General features: G+C 40.5%; 2 protein-coding genes across 3 annotated transcripts; one reads left to right on the top strand and one right to left on the bottom strand.

The window, feature by feature from the left end:
• Nucleotides 1–5,248: 5,248 nt before the first annotated feature.
• LOC102227678 (ensconsin) lies at nucleotides 5,249–12,930 on the top strand. 2 transcript variants are annotated; one of them, XM_023353371.1, is made up of 15 exons: nucleotides 5,249–5,584; nucleotides 6,105–6,209; nucleotides 7,144–7,218; nucleotides 7,311–7,474; nucleotides 7,558–7,657; nucleotides 7,818–7,934; nucleotides 8,100–8,266; nucleotides 8,590–8,726; nucleotides 8,802–9,031; nucleotides 9,130–9,280; nucleotides 10,128–10,296; nucleotides 10,402–10,506; nucleotides 11,562–11,612; nucleotides 11,772–11,985; nucleotides 12,148–12,930. In XM_023353371.1, the coding sequence occupies exons 1-15, from the start codon at nucleotides 5,440–5,442 to the stop codon at nucleotides 12,156–12,158; spliced, it is 1,941 nt and encodes a 646-aa protein (XP_023209139.1). In that variant the 5' UTR covers nucleotides 5,249–5,439; the 3' UTR covers nucleotides 12,159–12,930. The 2 variants fall into 2 exon arrangements, with proteins under 2 accessions (XP_023209139.1, XP_023209140.1); XM_023353372.1 differs by lacking the exon at nucleotides 7,818–7,934 and having other exon boundaries at nucleotides 5,250–5,584; nucleotides 8,124–8,266.
• Nucleotides 12,931–13,008: 78 nt separating this feature from the next.
• Nucleotides 13,009–19,039, bottom strand: LOC106699624 (vacuolar protein 8-like). Its single transcript, XM_014468825.2, has 14 exons — nucleotides 18,961–19,039; nucleotides 18,029–18,195; nucleotides 17,291–17,410; nucleotides 16,588–16,707; nucleotides 16,384–16,503; nucleotides 16,082–16,201; nucleotides 15,177–15,385; nucleotides 15,044–15,089; nucleotides 14,839–14,972; nucleotides 14,194–14,325; nucleotides 13,990–14,104; nucleotides 13,763–13,897; nucleotides 13,550–13,675; nucleotides 13,009–13,223 (listed from the first exon to the last, which is right to left on the bottom strand). Exons 2-14 carry the CDS (start codon nucleotides 18,063–18,065, stop codon nucleotides 13,129–13,131), a joined length of 1,509 nt encoding a protein of 502 aa, XP_014324311.2. The 5' UTR covers nucleotides 18,066–18,195; nucleotides 18,961–19,039; the 3' UTR covers nucleotides 13,009–13,128.
• Between the last annotated feature and the right edge of the window lie 118 nt (nucleotides 19,040–19,157).

Here is a 19,157-nt window from a genome sequence, read left to right as displayed (position 1 = left end):
ATTGAAAGATTTCAGGGTCAAGTAAGGAAGAAAAGAAAAGCATAAGATCGTTTCCTTCTCAAATAAACGCACAAATAAAACGCAATTCTCATTTTATTACAGAGCTTAATTTGTTTTCTTGGGATTTTTTTAAGTGATAGATGAACACAAAGGGGTTTTCAAAGGGTTTTTTATGCATATATATATATATTTCTACATACAAACAAGCTGGATTTGATACCTTGAAGTGATTTTAGATGTAGTAGCCAAGAGGCCCTCAGTATCTTTGATGGAACTACAGAGATCCACAGCTTTTTATACGTCCGTTATTGACTTTGACATTAGTCATGCATCTTTATGGAAGATTTGTGAAAAGATGATTACTGAAGGGAAGACACGAAAAGTCCGGATTAACGTTGACTAAAAGCCAGTTATTGGAAACAGCAAAGACGTAGACAAAGATCTGGTCCAAATTTACTTGTAAAACACTAAGCACAGTGGAAAACTACTACTACACACATCAGCACACCACCTATTTGGTAAGACATGGTGGTGGGAGCATCATGCAGAGTTGGATAGAGCTGAATACATGTAAATCCTGGAATACAACAAATTATTGGCTGCAAAGTATTTATGACTGTGACAGAATGTTTCCTTCTTGCAGAATGCTGAGCCTGCAGCCAGAACTGCAATAGATCAAAAACATATTAGAATGGTCCAGTCAAAGTCAAAGTCTAAGAATCAATTGCAGGCTTTAAAAATGCTGTCTATTTAATCTGTCTGAGCTCGAGCAACTATGCAAAGGAGAACTGTTAAAGTCAAAGACTGAGTGGTTCAGCAAAGTTAGTGATTCAGAAAAGTTCAAATGCACGGCACGACTTTGAGTCCACCTCCTTCCACTTCCAATGTCTTTTGGACCGTCACATGAAATCGAAGTAAAGACAAATTTTCCGTTGTGAAGCAAACCGTGTGGGGAAAAGCTTTTTGGAAAGCGATGCGTGCGTAAGAAACGTGCACGACTTTGTCAAAGTGAGCGCGACTCCTGCTCAACTGCGTCTCCTGCAGAAGCAGCCAGCTCATCGTCTCATCAATTACACATCGGGCCGCTCCGTAAGCCATACATCACAGTCTAAAGTTGCCGGTGTCCGATGAGACAAGGCGGTGAATTATTGATGCCGCCCGGTCACTGTTGCATGTGTTCATCCTCTTTATGAGAAGGTATCGATGTTCACAACAAAAGAAATGAAAAATAATAATAATGACATGTCATCGGTGGCTGAACAGAAAACTGAAACATCTTGGACACATTGACGACAGTACAGCTCAATACCTGCAATGTGATAAAGGTGTAGTTCAAATAAAATTTGAAGGCACCTTGTATTATTATTAGTATTATTAACTGCATTAGGAAATTAATTTTCCAGCTGGAACCCTGTGTGGCTGTCATCAACCTATAGCTGCTGTGTTGATGGCATCTGCTGTTAATTACACGATTCAGTAGCAGCTCAGAGGGGTGAAGGCGATGTCCCATTTCCTACAGCTGGTAACCATGTCAGCAACCGTGCAAAGTTACCAGTTGCTCTGCAGTGGAATATACATGCCTCCTTCTTTGATGGGCCGTGTCATCACGATGAAGTTTAAACACTCAGGCTGACACCAGCTCTCAAATGTCTTTGGTTTAACAGAGGATTAAAAACTACGGCAACAGCTTGGGGTAAAACCCCTTTAAAACCAGAAGGTGGAAGGCGCGTAATTGTTGCGTTCAATGAGCGGGAAAGAAAAACACATTTCCAGATTTTCATATGAGAACATATGAATATGCATGAGGAAGCAACCAAGCCCTAAAACTGACACCTTTAATAATAGTGGCCAAGGTGAACCACAGAATGACTTAATACAAACTGTGCAATCTTATCCCGTGTAGGTCCTGTGTCCACAGTTCTTTTCTTCTATTGGTTGTAAGGCCGATGATCAACATCTTATTTGTGCTCCAGTGACTCTGTGGGCACACCACCTGACTGTGGTGTAGTGTGTCCGTATTGCACATTTTGGAGCATGGCTCTGGCAAGTGAAGGGCATTGTTGTCGATGTGACAAAGGGGAGGGAGTATTACTGCACTTAGGGCCCAGTTGGCTCTGAACTGAAATAACCCCATAAACTTCTGGAAACATAAACGTATAGCGTCTGGGTAACTTACATGTAAGAAGAAACTCTATTAAATATAAACCATAAAATGACTTACACTTTTATGTAGCTTTTTTTTTTTGTTGATATGACTCATTGTTCAGCACACGCTCGTGGGACTCCCAAAACAATGAGGAAAAAATGTCTAGTCCAATAAAGTAGCACATTTAACATCTGGCTAATGACACGAATAATGATAAAGCCATTTGATTTAAAGTTTTTGACCCAATGTTGAATATTCTGAATTCTTTTCTTTTTGCTTTGGATAATTTATATCTTTAAAAAGTATCACTTGAAGCTAGTTTTCAGCTTTTAGCAACAACACTAATGCTAAAGTCAAATAAGCTAGCACGTCTGCTAGGAACTGAGGTTCCTCTTCTCTCTTGGGCAGTCGCTGTATGCCAGATGTGGTTATAAAGGGGTTAAACATAATTTCAGAAACCTTTTCTGCCTTAATTATAAATCAGTTTCTATGTTTTGTATGGGTTTTTTTTTTACCATGGAAGACAAGCCAGTTAACTTAAGAGGAAAGATGGTCATTACTCTGCTGCTAACAAAGCAGACGTTTTGAAAGTGATTGAGGGAAATCCTCTGGATCTATAAAACTTGTGCACACCAATGACTGCAGCTGTGAAACGGCATCACTACTCATCCTGTGTACTCAGAATTGATCAATCTGAGATAATATGTTGAGTAGGAAAGTTTATTCTCAATGGAGGAATTGTAGGCCATTACTTTAGTGTCTACAAGTTGTTAATTGTCCAGATGTTTTGTACTGCCATTTATTTAACAAAATATGTTTCCTATAGTGAGTTTTGAATTACATAGATTAGTTTAAACCTGATACAATTAATACAAATTAGTAAAATGTTCCTAAAAATCAAGATAATTTTGATAAGCATTCCATTATTGGTTGTAGTCTAATACATTTAAGGGTCTAAGTTAGTGAAGCTTTTTTTCTACTCATCAATAGATAACCCACCTATATGAAATACTTAATTCATAACACTTTGTTTTATAAATTACATCTACATCGCACTCAGCTTTGAGCACTGCTGCACGTATTTTTTGACTTAGGGGAAGCTAATGATAGAAACATTCTTGAGTAAAACAATATAACTCAGCTTAACTTACCACTTTTCTTGCCCAACACCAAAGTCAGACATTACAGAAAGTTTCTCTTTAAAAAGAAAGTGTTTGACGTGTTGTTAATGTGCGCTCTATTTGTACCAGCAAGCTTGATTTACAGGAAAACTATGAAGTCAGAAATAAATATGAAAGTTGAAAGTTCATTAGCAAACCTGACAGTTTAATTCTCATCCAACTAGTGGCACATTTAATACTGAAAAGCATCTATTTGTAATAAACAGCCCTTGCTTTGTCTTTCAGCCAGAACGCATGTCTGACATCATTCCCAGAGCTAAACGTGGCTTACAAGACAGAGATTTGTTAATTGTTGTGCTTAATGACCAGACTATCTATTATTAGCAGTGTGAGATGTATTTGGGAAAAAAAGCAACAGGCTGACACAAAGAGACTGGACAGTTCGTCTGTGCCAATGGGGAGACAACCTGTGAGAAATGCAGGTAAACAGATTACTGTTTTTCATGTGAGCAGAGCTTTCAACTGGAAGTTGGACTAGGTCAGGCTTCACTGGGTTAATCTAAATGCTTAAAAAAAAACGCAATCAATTGAATATTAACCGAGCTGTTTTAACACATTTTTTTCATTTCTGTTGCTTGACATCGCTTCACTTCTGGTTGGCCAGTCAGTCGGTTGTGATTAAGTTTCGTATGAAAAAGTTTCTAGAGATTCAGAACTAGAGAACCCAACATGAAGGCTTCTCCAACCGGAACTCCATCAAAGTTTAGCTTGTTTGCGTCTTATGCTGTGGTACGCTTGCTTAATTTGACATAAATGTGTAAAAGATTTCAAATTACTTTCACCTTGCTTGTATTCTCAGTATTAATTTAATGTATCCATGTATAACCCAGTTCAAAATCCAAAGTGAGGAGCCACTAAGATTTCTGACAAAATTAATAATGTTACTTTTACAATAACATAATATTGTAATAATGTTAGCATTTTTACCCTAATCTGCTACCAATTTATTAGCAGTAAGTAGATCTTCACCAGTTCCAAGTGATTTAGTTTTTTAAAGTTCTCTAAACTATGCTTTCCACGGATCTAATAAAAATAGGATTATTTATATGTTGATCTTAAATTAGACTTGAAAAAAACTGCAAAAATCAAAGACAGTTTTATACAGAAAAAATGTATTAAAGATGGATTTATGACAGATGATATGGATTATGACCAATTTATTCATAAATATTAAAACAGTAGCATGGCAGTGCTTCATTCCTGACTCCCTCTGTTCTGTAAATATCCTGGTGAGCTTAGCTGGAAGTGGGCCCCAAATTACATTTTGCTTGGGGCCCTATACAATCTAAGACCAGCCCTGCTGACAGACCACCTTCTTCATTCAAATTGTATAAGAAGAAAAAATGATGTATTTTCAGGCTAATTTGGCTTTTGGGAACATTTGTTTAATAGATGTTCTGTAAGAAAATGCAACTCATTCAATCCACTACCTACAGCTGTTCCAAGAGTAGCTAGATCTCCATCTGGTGGCCATATACTCTCACTCTAAGACCAAGGAATTATGGGTAAAAAAAAGGCACTCTTGCCTCATCCACTGTGTAACCAACACAGGGAGTTAATGTCCAAATATTGCGTGTCACTGAATATTATACCACTGTTGTCATGGTAATTATTCATGTAGGCCTGTTCTACGCATCATTTCCTTTTTTCTTTTCCAGTGTCCAGGAAATGCTGGACCTCTTTGCTTGTTTCCAGCATGCAGGGAGAGCGGTGAGGGAATTAAAGTGACACAGCGGTAGAATAATGTGAAAGTAAAGCAGAGCAGCTCACAAGGGTGAAATCTTTAAAGGGGGAGTAACCCATTAATAGACAAGAATCACCGAGGCTCAGGGTCTTTACAGACCTTTCTATCAACCTAGAGGAAAATGTGAAGATAAGATACAAAAAAAAAAAAAAGAAAATCCCCCAAAATCATTGGGCAGGGCTCTGACTGAATGTTTTTTTCTTTTCTTGCTCTCCATTCCTTTGTGAGACACAGATGGACAAGCAGCTGATGCAGGAGGCAGTTTTCCTCTCTGCGCACTCATGCTAGGACCCGAAGGCATCTCGAAATAGAAATTCAAAGGAGGAGGAGGAGGAGGACAGAAAGGAGGGAGAGAGAGTGGAGGGGACATGAGAGAGAGCACTGCTATGCCAGGCTCAATACCTAGCATGGCTGTACAGAAGAAGCAGAGTGTCGTCCCTCCATCGCAGGGACCACTTTCTACATCGGCCATCGAGAGCCAGAGGGTCGGACACAGACCTGAAGGAACACGAGGTTAGTGTCTGTTATCCTAAAATAGCATTTTGGTAGATTTAGATCAAGAACATGATCTCAATCCAAACAAAAAATGACTAAACCACAAGAAGAGAATCATAGTTGAATGATCTGACCTGAACAAGAACACCTGGATGTCTAACTCTCGCAGAAATGTTTAATGTGCATTTTCTTCTGATTTTGTTTTGTATTTTCATTTTGCTCGTGTTTGTTGCGTTAACTGGGTACTTGTCAGGTGCTAGCCTTTTAAACGCTGCCTCTTTAATAATGGTTTCTTTTATTTAGTGCTCAGCCTGAGGCCAGCATGTTTTAACAGCTTGTTCAAGCTGATGTTTTCAGGCTTCTATATCCATGACATATCACATGTTCAACTGGGATATTTCTGTTTACAGACAAGGGATAACCAGGAGAGGAGGGTAAAAAGAAATACAAAAAAAATCAGTATTAGAATATGTAAACAACAAATTTCTTTTTTTTTTTTCTAAAAAACTGAGTTATCCCCCCTTTCGCTTATTTACAGAGAATGGCTCTTATTTCAAACCGAGTCCTCCACAGACGAGGAAAACAACCTGCTCTGCCAACAAGTCCATCCAAATCTGCAACGCTACCCTACGGGTTTCTGCAGGTTAGTCACCGTAAAGCCAGTCCAAGGCATAACCAAACTAAACCTATGTACACTAGCCATCTTGGGACATGTAGAGGTCATTTTGACCCTTTGCCCTTTTGCACCTTTATAATTTTGTCTGGGACAAATGAGACAACTCGAACCTTATTTATATCCACCTTTGGGACATTTTGTACCCACTTTAGCAACCATTGACTAAAGGAAAGTTTGCTTATCGTCATGTGGAAAGAAATGTTACCGCAGTGAATAATATCTAAAGTAGACGATAGAACGTTTTTAGAAAATATGAATTGGATTTAATATATGCGAGATCTGACCATGTGTACGACTATTTATTTTCACAATTCTTGAAATAAGCGATAAAGTAAGCTGATTTTCAATTATTAGAGTACATGAAGAGTATGAAGTATGGGCGCAGTGCATTCATTTAGTGCTTTCTAAACATTGAATTCAACTAACAAATCCAATCAAAGCTTTGATAAGTGAAAATCTTCAAATAATAGTAATTTAACACTGCTATTTCTGATGCTTGTTTCTCACCTGGGTTCATATTTAAAGCACGATGAAACATTTCGAAGACAAATTTCAACAAGTGAAACATTTCGAAACGGACGAGAGCAAGTACTAGAAATAATCCAATCTCCAACGACACTCTATCCGAAATACAATTAATTTATGAAATAACTAACTTGTTGAAGAGTCAGTCTGCATAATCCGTCGATGGACCGCTTGTTTATTCTAACTTGAACTCTGTGGTGACTCTATTGGCAAATTGGGCTGCCAAAGCAAATTGATCTCGACCTTCAATCAGCACTGCTGACCTCTTGTTCTGTTCAAACGGATGATAATATATTAATTTGTATTTTTACATCGTTTCCAGCGGTGTTTTCACGATTTATCATCGTTTAACAATCCATTTCATTTTACTTTACAGCTGGTAACGGGCTGAATGTCGACGAACGGTTGAAAGCAGCGCGAGAAAGACGAGAGGAGCAGCAGAAGTTGCTCGGTACGTGTGCATCACCTCCGCAGCGCATCCATTGAAATAAAAATAAAAAAAACATAGCGCGAAACTACTTCTTCTGCTTAATTGCCTCTCAGTCTCCCGGGAGCTGAGCCGACTGGAGCGGGAACAGCGAGCCAGGAGCTACTATGAACAACAACTACAGGAGCGGAGGAAGAAACTCCTGGAGCAGAGGCTTAAGGAGGAGAGGAGGAGAGCAGCCGTGGAGGAGAAACGCAAGCAGAGGCTGAGAGAGGAAAAGGTGAGCTTTAGCAGTAGACATTTTTTTATTCGTACTTAATAATAAAAAACAAACACGTTTTCATTTTATTGTTTTGAATTAAGGAGCGACATGAAACTGCCGTGCGCAGGACAATAGAGAGGAGCCAGAAGGCCCAGCAGCAGCTCAGTCAAAGCTCCAGAGGCAGGAAGCCCGTTAAAAACGGTACTAAGAGATGCACGTACTTTCTCCTTTCTGCGTCTTTTAACGCCGTTTCTCTCTCTCTAAAAAAAAAAAAAAGTCTCTCGTAAGGCTGCATGCTCTTGCAAAGTCTTATCTGTTGCTTTTGCCCTACTTACAAACTTTACACTGATCAATGCGCCAGCTCCACGTCGCCTGCCTCTGACGACGTGGGAGAGGGATCTGGTCAGTCGCCTCCTCACCCCTACATGCTCTTATCTGGCTAGAAGCAAGAGTGCTGCTTGTAGGTCCGGAGAAGAAGGTACATCCCGGTCCACCAGAAGGTCTTTTCTGCTTTAACACTTGGCAAATTTTCTGAGCTGACCACCGCTGCTCTGTGTTCCTTCATATATCATCCTTTTTCCCCTCCCGCACACATCCTCACGTTTCAACAAAAACTGCATTTTTTTTTTAAACACCGTCTCAGCTGTCCATGTTTGTCGTCGTGCAGCTTCATGCCAGCCGACGGCTGCCATCCCATCCTCCGCCATTATCACTCCCAAACTCCGACATCAGTCAGTTTCAGCCCACCGCAGGCCACCCGCCTCACCTTCCTCCACCAGCAGCCAGCAACGACGCATCAGCCCCGCACAGGTAAAATCCAGTCCTAAATTTCTCTCCTATTCTTGTTTTCAGAGCAACAACTAGAAACTTCAATGTTTTTTGGGGATGGAGTGGCGGGGGTTTGGAGTTTATGTGATAAATAAATGAATGGTCTTGATTACAGCTACACGCCACACTTTTCAGATGTTTTAATGAAGAAAACCGGGATTTTTCCACTTTCACCATTTGTTGGTTCATGACATAAATGTTCAATGTGACACACTGAGGTTTGTAGTGGAAATGTAACAAAATGTGAAATAGTTTAAAGAGTGTCAGGTTTTATGCATTCCGCTAATGTCTTCGGTTTGATCTAGATTAAAAAAGTGAGTCAGGAAGCCGTGAAGAAGACCCCCAACAGCGGCTCTGCCAAAAGATCGTCCGCTGCTGCTGTTAACGGTGTGAAGTCGCCCACCTCCACTCAGAGCAGAACAGCCTCCCCGTCACCGGAGCGGTAGGTAAACGTCTCCGCCTCACGTTCACGTCGCAGACGGAAGCTGATCCTTCCCTCTGCGGTTCGATCCTGCAGGAGCTCAAGAAGATCACTCAGCAGACACTCCACCCCCCTGCACCTCGAGCTCCCAGCTGTTCCCGAGGAAGACGCTGCTGTTTACTTCTCTGCTGGCAACACACGGCCTGTCAGCGCACCAGATAAAGGTCAACAACAGACACAGAGGCAAGAAAATCTCACAGAGACGCCACGTCCAAAGCCGCCTGACGCACAGGTAGAGGGCTCCACCGGGACAGCAGCAGATGGAAGTAAGTGGAAGAAATGTTTATTAAAAAAAAATGTTTAGACGTTATAGTGAAAATGATTGTTCTCTCTTTATGTCCTTATAAAACCTCTCGTCTTTCAGCTCCACGGCCTGCAGAGGTCATGCTTCGACCTTCACCTGGCACCACAGACCCGAAGGAGGCCTCACGACTTCTGGCTGAAAAGAGGAGAGAGGCCCGCCTGCAGCGGGAGAAAGAGGAGCAGGAGCGCCTGCAGAGAGAGGAAGCCGAAAGGTAAAAAAATCCCAAAAACTAAATTACTAGCCTAGTTAAAACTTACGACAGTGTATTACGGCCATTTTACATAGAAAGAAAAGGACTGGTAAATTTCTGCAGAAAAAAAACTCCAAGGTCTTTCTAGAAAATAGACCTTGGAAATTTATACATTTGAAAAGTCAAACAATTTGCTAGGAAAAGAAAAACAATATTCTGAAGTTACTCTGAAATTTTCTAGGAAAAATAAAAAACTTGGAAACTCAGACATATCTTATTTTTGATTAATCTCAAATTTTTGTTTAGTTTTTTGGCAGAAATTTACTCCTCTTTTTTTGTTCCATATAAAACAACCCCTCATGAAAACGAGCCAATTGTTCTATGCTGCGCTTCGTCCTGATGGTCTGGACCTTCAGCTATTGAGAAATGATTACTTCCTGGAAGTGTAGACTTTGTTGAAGTTTTAAATTTTACCGACCGCTAACGTTTGGTCATGAAGTACATAATGACGCTAGCTTACAGGAAATTGCCTGCTCTGTAAACAACCATCCTGCACTGCAAAGAGGGAAGAATCCAGCCGAACAAAATGGCTGTTAATGTTGATTCAATATTTGGAAGTGTGGTCAACACTGACTGGAGGGCTTTGTTAACTTCCTCTGCTGCTATGGCTAAAATTGCAAGCAGACTACAACTCTAAAATAGCGCAGAAAATCACCGTCATCATTCACAACTTCTCCTATTTGCAAATTGGTCAGATTCTACCGGAGAAATCCAAGTGAATGGGAGAAATCCCAGAAGGCGCAATGAAGGGAGATTAGAACTGAGGGAAAGTAACCACTTCCACAATTTCACTGCAACTTCTGTTCAGGCGGAGTCGCGAGGAACAGCAGTGCAGGAGGGCAGAGGAGCAGGCTCGACAGGAAGCCGAGGCCAGGCGTCTGGTGGAGGAGAAGAGGAAGAGGGAGGAGGAGGAGCAGAGAAGAGCTGAAGAGGAGAGAGCTCAGGCAATGAGGGAGGCTGCCCTTCTGCAGAAGCAGGTGCCCAGTGAACACATCGTCTTACTACTATCCTAGGAGAAAACATCCCTGTACAGCAGGAATTGTTCTCGTTTGTTTATCCGTGTCCCGATGTTGTTCACACAGAGAGAGGAGGAACTGGCTAAAGAGCGAGCACGAGCTGAGCAAATGAAGCAAGAGCGAGAGATCGCTGCACAGAAAGAGGAGGCAGAGCGCCAAGCGAGGAAAAAGGTTTGCTTCTATGGAGTCTTACAAAAACATTCATGCCCTTTGTACTTTTACACTTTTTTTTTTTTTGCCATATTGTGGCTGCAAATAAAGTTGCTGTGCTAAGATTTTCCGTTATAGGCCATCACAAAGTATGTTGCCTTTGGAAGTGTCAGGAATATCCGCTTCCCATGTCAATAACATATTGAGTCTTTTCATCAGTCTCACACCTGGGACAGACACCAGAGCCCAGGATGCTTAATGTCTTGATAAATAAGAAGCAGCAGATTAAATGGAAATATTGCCATCGCATTATCTTATAATGTCACTGGAAGAAAGAGCTCTGGTCGAATGACAAAACATTTATGCAAGATTTCATGTGGGTGTAAAAGTAAACAACGCACATCGCCCTGAACGCAGCATCTCCATAGTGACACACGATGGTGGCAGCAGCATCATGCTGAGGACTTTTCTAAAGACGCAGGCGACTAAATACAGGGGCAATCCTGATGGAAAACCGGTCAGAGCAGTGAGGTCCAAAATCTTAGCCATGATGTTGCACCTTATTGAATTTAACTAAATAAAGTGATAGTTGTGGAAAAAGGATCGGTCAGACATTAAAAAAGGATCCATCATTGCACACCTACAACGCAGGCCTGCATTTTCCTAAATGTTTGATGCGATTGTTGGGTCAGAAGACTTTTTTTGCTTTTTGCTGGATGTTATTATTGGTGAAAATTAGTAAAAAATTAAGAAATGCAGAAAAACTGATTGATAAACAACCATTTTCTGCCTCATTTTCTTGTGTTTTGGGATGAGTTCGCCTGGGAAAATGTTCCAACCTTTAAGAAAAGCGTCCATCTGCATGAGCCTGCATGAGGTTTCTGCAGATGCTGTGCCAGCAGGCCAGACTGGCAGTTAGCTTCCACTTCACCATTATACTATGTCACACAAGATCCCAACCGTTTATAAAGTGACAAAACATGTGCAGGAAGGAGGATTTTCTCTTTTGCAGGGCAACCAAGAGATAACGTCAAAGACAAAGTTATGTGTTTTTGTTGCAACGTTGTCTTTTCCAGCGACTTGAGGAGATCATGCGGAGAACCAGAAGAACAGATTCACCAGATACGGTGAGATTTACTGATCAGCTCTTGTATTCATTTATTTTTTTTTTTATAAACAGTACACAGCCCCGGGGCTTCTTGTGACGCACATCCAACGTCGGCTCATGAAAAGGCTTTTCCGTCCCCGGCCTTGACTAACGCGTTTAAATATCTTTTTAATCACAGAAATCTGTGTCGGCGCGGACCCTACCGAAGGAAAACACGCAGCCTCCGCACAATGGGACGATAGAGGACGCCGCCAAGACGCCGGTGGGGACTAAAACCGCTCAGCTGGGGTTGGGCAACGAGGACGATGTGGTCCCTGTGGTGGCCTTCAAGGAGCGCAGGTCCCTGAGAGCGCTCTCCGGCCTGGAGGACATCCAGACCAAACAGAGAGCAGGTGAGGACGTGACGTCAACCTGCCTGATTTTAGTAACTTTCCACCTGGTGCTGATCGTCTATCATTTCTGAGTCAGGATCCATCTCTACGAATGAAAATGGAAATTTGTTTCTCCATGCGTTTTCTCTCTCCTGACTTTTTGTTGTTGTTGCTTTTTTCTAGAAGTCATCTGAGGTCGTCGTGAGGCGTCTGCTGTCCGGGGAAGTCGTCGGAAAAAGCGGCGATTTTTCCCCGCACAGCTCCAGCACAGCCATCCCGCTTCCTTCCAGGAGCAACATTACAGCTTCGCCTCGCTGCGAGGACGTCTTGCGGCACCAAAAACAGACAAAAAAAAAACAACAACCACTCAGCAAAGTTCTTGTGTAATCATCTCTTTACAGCAGGGTTCGAATCAAACAGACTCAAAATGAGGCGTAGCTGTACTTTCTGCTGTTAGTTTGCTAGTGGATGCAGTTAGTCGGTTTGAACTATAGCTATTTTATCAATAAGAACTTGTCCAGGTTTTGTTGTTTTTTGTTTCAGCTTAAACATGTTGCTTACTGCTGACTCGGCACTATACCCTTTTTTCCCAGTGGAACTCGAATCCATCGCGATGCAGTCAAGAGCTCAATGTCGCCGCGTTGCCATCTTCATCTTGAACTTTTGTCAAATACAGCAATCGTATACAAGAAGCTGCTACGACGATACGGTTTCCAAAGACGGGCTTTAATTGAGTGTGTAGGCGAGAATGCAACAATGCCTTTTTGTTTTTTGTTTTTTTTTTGCACTCAAGGTTGCTTCGAATCAGAGAGCTGTAGGTAAAATGCTTTTAAAGCAGAAAAATGCAGAAAAATTGTGACTTAAACTCGATCCTATACCTTAAGTACTGTTCTAGACTATCACAGGTTAGCTTTATAAAAATGTACAAATACATGGCAGAAATTATTAAAGCTGATGCCACATCGATGTCCTTTTCTTCTTTTTAAAGATAAATGTGTAAAACAAATACAGATATAAAAACGATTTTTGAAAAAAAGCAGCATGTATAAAAAAAATAAATAAATAAATAAAAGTTTTGCATCAAAGTAAGCATCTTAAGACGGTTCATAAAAATACTAAGCAAGTCGACGATTAACCAGAAGATGGCGCCGGAGGCTGAATGATTCACGGCAGCCGCCTCGTCTCCTCCGTCTCTGCATGTCTGTGCGACAGCCGAGCCTCCAGGTCACCGTCGGTCACCGCCGTTAAAAAGTCTCTATCTGCAGAGGAACAGGGCAAACAGGCTATAAAATGCTAAAGACAATAAAGACATTCTTTTAATTTCATATACGCCTTTAGAGAGTTGCTTGTTGCAAAGGACTTTATTTAGGGGCGTCAGGTTAAAAGGGATTGAACATGAAACCCAGCGACAGTTTTGAGATGCTTGTATGTAAGGATATCGTTTAGATCCATCGCCTGAAATCTTACTGAAATGCTCCGACCTTATTGGTGGCAACATGTGAAAAAAGTTAAAGGGGGTGTAAAAGCCTTTTCTTCATAGAAGAATGAAACAAACCAACAACAACAACAACAAAAAATAACAAACCATTCTTCAGTTTAGCTATAGCAGCAATGCCAAGCTGCTGGAATTGAACATCTTTCCTTTTGAGGAAGAGAAGCAAATATTTAGACACCGCGCTGTAGTGAGGCCTCAGCAGCTGGAGGAAGCCTTCTGTGGAGGAGAGAAAGGAAAAAAAAAGCAACATTTGATATAGAAACATGTACAGATAGGTGATTATGTGGACATGTGCTACTTTACCCGTCAGTTCAAACGTGTGTATGATGGCTGCAGAGTTGTACGACAACTCAGGATTTCTTGTCTGTCCAGAAAGCTGCACCAGTCTCCAAACCTGCTCTGGTGATACTGAAGTGGACAACGTAGTCCTTAGCCCCTCTGAAACAGAGAAATTTCAAAAATACTGTAAAGACAAAAGGATGTAAGTGACTGTTTCTTAACAAACAAACAAACAAACAAACAAACATTACCCCAGCTCATCAGGTGACGTAAACACAAAGTCACACGCAGCAACGTCTCATCTGACAGGGAAGGAGACTCAAGTCCTCGGAGCAGCCCTGATAAGCACAGGCTCTCCGTCACAGCCTGGATAACATTAACTGGATTCAGTGTAGCCTGAAGCGATAAAGGCACCGGGCGTAAACAAACTAGTGAAAGGTAAGCTGAAGGTGTACCTGCTCGTCCATGCAGGCAGCGCAGAGGTCAGCGATGAGCTCGCAGCTTTGTGAGATCAGAGCAGAGTTTGAGCTGGAATGATGGAGCAGCTGACCGACTTCCCTCAACAGTCCTTCACTCATCAGGAGATCCTGAAAAGAATAAAAATGAAATAAAATCAGATTACGGGAAAGTCGTACATGTTGCTCTCAAAAACAAACTTTTTTTGCGTTTTGTCACATTGCAACCATGGATTTTATCGAGTTTTACCGGGATTTTAGGCGACCGACCGACACAAGGTAGCTCCTAGTCGCGAAGTAGGAATAACAAACGAAAATTTTTACAAATTATAAGCCGACAAAGGATTTGAATCATTATCATTCAGTCCAATTGTGTTGGTGCATCATGTAAAATCCCTATATGATACACTGAAGTTTGTGGTTGAAATGTGACAAAATGTAAAAAAAAAAAAGAAAAAAGATTAGAGTATGAATAATTTTGTGATGTTAATCAGTTTTGTGGCATTAGGCAATTGATGTAAACTAAGAAAAAACTCAGGTTACGAAATATGATAGAGTACTAATATATAGTATTAGTATATATTAATATATACTAATATATAGTACTCTATCATAACTATATGTTAGTGTTGGGGGGGACCATACACAGTTTGGTGGGTGTGCGGTCAGCGTGCACAGCAGCTTTAGAGCTGTCTGCATCCATACAGCGTTCGAAGTTTTGAGCAGGGACTTCAGAGGCAACACACAGTTAAGCTCCATGAGATGTTCCTGGACCCGAACTGAGGATGAAAACGAGAAGCAGAATTAGATGCTTTATTTTAAAACAACGCTATGTACGAATGCACGTTACCATTCTTTGAAAGAGTTTGAAGGCATCTGCATGCTTGGGCTGCATTCTGAAAAAGAAAAGAAAAAAAAAAGCAATAAATTCACAACATATGGAAAAGTCACCATTCATCACCTCCCATCAAGTTCTTAGTTACCTTTTCTACAGAGGAAGACATCAGCGTCAAAAGTGACTTAGACAAATAATGACCCCCGACGCTGAGCAACTTTGGGTGATGCTCTTGAACGGCGGCAATGTTGCAAAGAGCTGTGCAGCTGTAAAACTGAACTTCTGACCTGGAGGACTGCAGCAGGAGAACCAAGACAGGGATGCCCCCTGCTTGACACAGAGCTCTTGTCGACCAGTCTGAAGTAAATAAATAAAACTTGTGACTGTTGGGGCTTTGGCTGACACCAGTAAGGCAGAGTCAGGGTGCCGATATGGGTTGGTATTACTGAAGATGATCCGGTTGAACCTTTTCGGGTTGAAGATGGATATACTGGTCACTGACATTTATGTATTTATTTCTCCATGACAGAGACATTTACTGAAAAGCTTTGAGTTAATTCTCACTTAAACATATGAAAAAGAAAAAAATTAAACCGATGGGAAAATGTTTGCTTTTCATTTAGTTTCTGAATAATTCTTGAATGGCGCACTTAGATATTCTACCTAGAAGCTTCAAACCTTCAGGTTTGAGGTTTATTAATATCTTGGATTAAGCAAGATCACTGCAGTTGGTGATTAATGAAAATAATCCTCATAAATAAGACGTGCCTAGTAACTGTGCATGCAGTGCATTGCAACTTTGGCTGTGTTTTTAGGACTGTCAAGTTTCCTGTATTTAGTTCCGTCCGTCTTCACATCAACTCATCAACTCTGATAGAAAACGTCCCCACAGCATGATTCTGCTACTACTGTGTTTCATACAGGGGAATTTGCTCATTGTACCTGCAACCCATTCAAATCCATATTGAAATCTGGGGTAGTACAGTGACAAAATGCAAATAAATAATTCTGCGGGGTATGTGAACATTGACAAAATGGAGACAAACATACAACCTGAGTGGGTGAGATGTAACAGGGCCCATGCTGCATTCAGCTGTACCGCTGGATCGTAGGATTTTGCCAAAGCCAACAGAGGCATCACTCCATCCACCAAAATAGAATCTCTGTTCGATTCTGAATAAAAGCAAAGAAATTATGATGAAAATACTTCAACGTTTTTACGCAGTACGATGTAAAGTTTGTGTGACAACGTGCAGGATTCTTATAAGATCTACGGATGCACAAATCTGCGCTAATACAAATAAGAGATTTAGAACATAAAACAAACAAACAAACAAAAAAAGGTCTGTGCAAACCTGAGGACGCCAGCATGGCTACGCAGGCACAAGAGTGACACTGAGCCATTGGATCCCCCGACTGGAACAACTCCAGCAGCGGCACCAACATCCCCGTCTCGATCACCGACTCTTTACAAACTGGAATCATGTTTATTCATTCGTCAGTGCTTTTTAAGCTATCTAGATAACAAAAAAAGCAACATTTTTAGGAACAAGTGTTACCATTCTTCTTAACTAATAGATTAACCAGGGCAAAGGAAGTAGTCTTCTGCACATCCAGGTCAGGGGACAAAAGAAGAGCCGTGATTGGTTCCAAGAAGGCATCTGGTAAGGGAGATTTCACTGCAACAAACAATCCCAGGCAGGAAGAGAAAGATATAAAACCTTACAGTCAGAGTAAGAAGCAAGAACAATCTCTCACTTCTCAGAATTAGTGTGGAGATCTCATATCAGGACAATGTTGAGTTATCTGATCCCTACCTGATAACAAAAGCATGTTAGAGCTGTCTGCGATCAGCAAAATTATAGAACTTCATTTCATAGCAAATACAAAGAAGTTGTATTAAAACCGTACAAAAACTCACTTTGAATCAGAGATGGCAAAAAAAAAAAAAAAAAAAAAAATTATGACATCTCAGCAAGATCTTTTCCACATGCCTCAGAAGGCATCATCAGTCACTATAACTGAGAACATGGAAAGCTTTAATAGAGGACATCGTTTTTCCTTCAACATTGAAGAGATGAACATGTGGATATTTAAGCCGGATGAGCTATATCAAAAATACAGTTGGACATTTGCATACTGGTCTTCTCCGTTAGGGTACTTATCTCCCGAGTGGGAATACGGCAAACGACGGTCACATTTTAACTACCCCTCATCCGTACCGTCTGAAAATTGTTGAATGAAATTAAAGTCCTTACTCACAGTGGTGACTGATGTGCAGGTAATATATGGCTGCAGACATTTGTAGATCTGCGTTTTGAGAGGCTGCAAGTCGGTTCAGAGCTTGGAGGCTTCTTTGATTGAAAACCTGAGTTCCATCATCTGAGAAAAGGAGAAAAAAAAAGGGTTTGGTGCATTTGGTGCTTACAAATGCACCAAGTTAATAAAATTAACGTTTTATTTAAAAGGCCATTTATCATACTAAGGTTAAAAATAATTGTATTATAGTCCTTATGAGTAAAGTGTTTATTTCTTAATTTTATTAATAATGGCTAATAGCTAACAAAAATCCAGAAGTCATGCCATTTTTCCTTCCACTCAACTTTCCATTATTACAGCACTCTGACCAACTTGCTTATTTGGCAGTGAGCTTTTGTGGCCTACCTTCATTATTTATGCGATATTATTTTCTAAGAAAATAAATGTTGGATTTTAACTAGCAGAAAGGCAACAAACAGAAATAAGTGCTTCAAATACACCACCATGTGAACCCATGAGTTCATCTTTTTTAAATTAATTGTTGACACAAACTTTCCAATAGCATCCCAGTTTATACATTTATGTTTTCAATTCAGCTACATTTTGATTGTCAATATATTAAAAGGACCAAATGACAGAAAGTAGGTGAAATTAAAATTTGATCACTATGGCGATGGTCATATAATGCCTTAAACAAAGCACATCTATGTACTTCGTTTTCACAACAGTTGTGTATCCTACCACACATGAGCTGCAATGACGAGAAATCTTGAGCCATCCTCCTCTCAGGAGCGTTCCCAAAGCAGGTACATTGGAGAAGTTCTCCAAAAACTTCCTCCAGTTTGTACTTGAACTCCTCCCAAACTCTCCTCAGACGTGCAGCGAAGTCTCGGATCAATCGGGAGCACCTGTCACACAGGTCGGAGGCCATAACTACATAACAAAAGGTTTTGACACCTGCCCAAATCATGCAACCTGCTGGAGGACACGCCTTTCGGCGAGTCACCTGACCCTTGGAAGCTTATTTGCATAATTCTAATCCCGTTTTACTCGAGTTTTTGTTTGATTCTTTCAGGTAAGTCGGTATTGAGATCATGTGCAAAATAATAATAATAATAATAATAATAATAAATGATATAAAAAATAGCACCGTTTTTTTTGTTAAAACATGTCATTCTTTATTCTAATTGTACTAAAATAAGAGTAGTGTTACTTATGGACCCCAGGAAGAGTAGCCATTGTTACAGCAGTGGCTAATGGGGATCCAAAAAACAAAACAAAAAAAACAACAACTTTAAAACAATAAAAGTAAGACGTATGGCACAAACAAATAGCAGTATATTTTCTTGTAATCACCTGCTAAACCCGAATAACATGCCAGGTTTAAAAAAAAAAAAAAATACATATGAGAATTGTATTGGCTTCAATCACTTATGTGATATTTATTTTAACTGACCAAGACCAATTTTTTCCTTCTCATTGATTTTCATTCTCAGCATGGCCGTTTTTTTAAGAGTTTAATGACTTATGTTTTACATTCTTATGCTCAATTTCATATCAGTTTGATTTTAATTCCAAATAACTGCAATAAACTTTAAATCATATTTTTTGAAAAGAACCTTCTCAACTCCGCAACAGGAATCCCTTACTGAAATGACGGACGGGTTTTGTACCTGGCTTATCCACAAGTTAAGTGTCAGTGTTCCGGTTGCATTAAGTAACATATAATTTAGCAATTTATCATTGTAGTTTGGCTGCTCTGACTAGGTTTAGTTGTTCAAGCATGGGGGCGCGGAGTTTATGAACCCAATAATTACTGGAGCTGCTGGCGGAGGCTTTAGCACTGACCGCCAGGACGGAACCAAGAACG

This window comes from Xiphophorus maculatus, chromosome 19 (assembly GCF_002775205.1).
Source record: "Xiphophorus maculatus strain JP 163 A chromosome 19, X_maculatus-5.0-male, whole genome shotgun sequence".
In the NCBI taxonomy this organism is placed as follows: Eukaryota; Metazoa; Chordata; class Actinopteri; order Cyprinodontiformes; family Poeciliidae; genus Xiphophorus; species Xiphophorus maculatus.
Note: the sequence above shows the minus strand (reverse complement) of the source record. Positions and strands in the feature narration are given on the sequence as shown.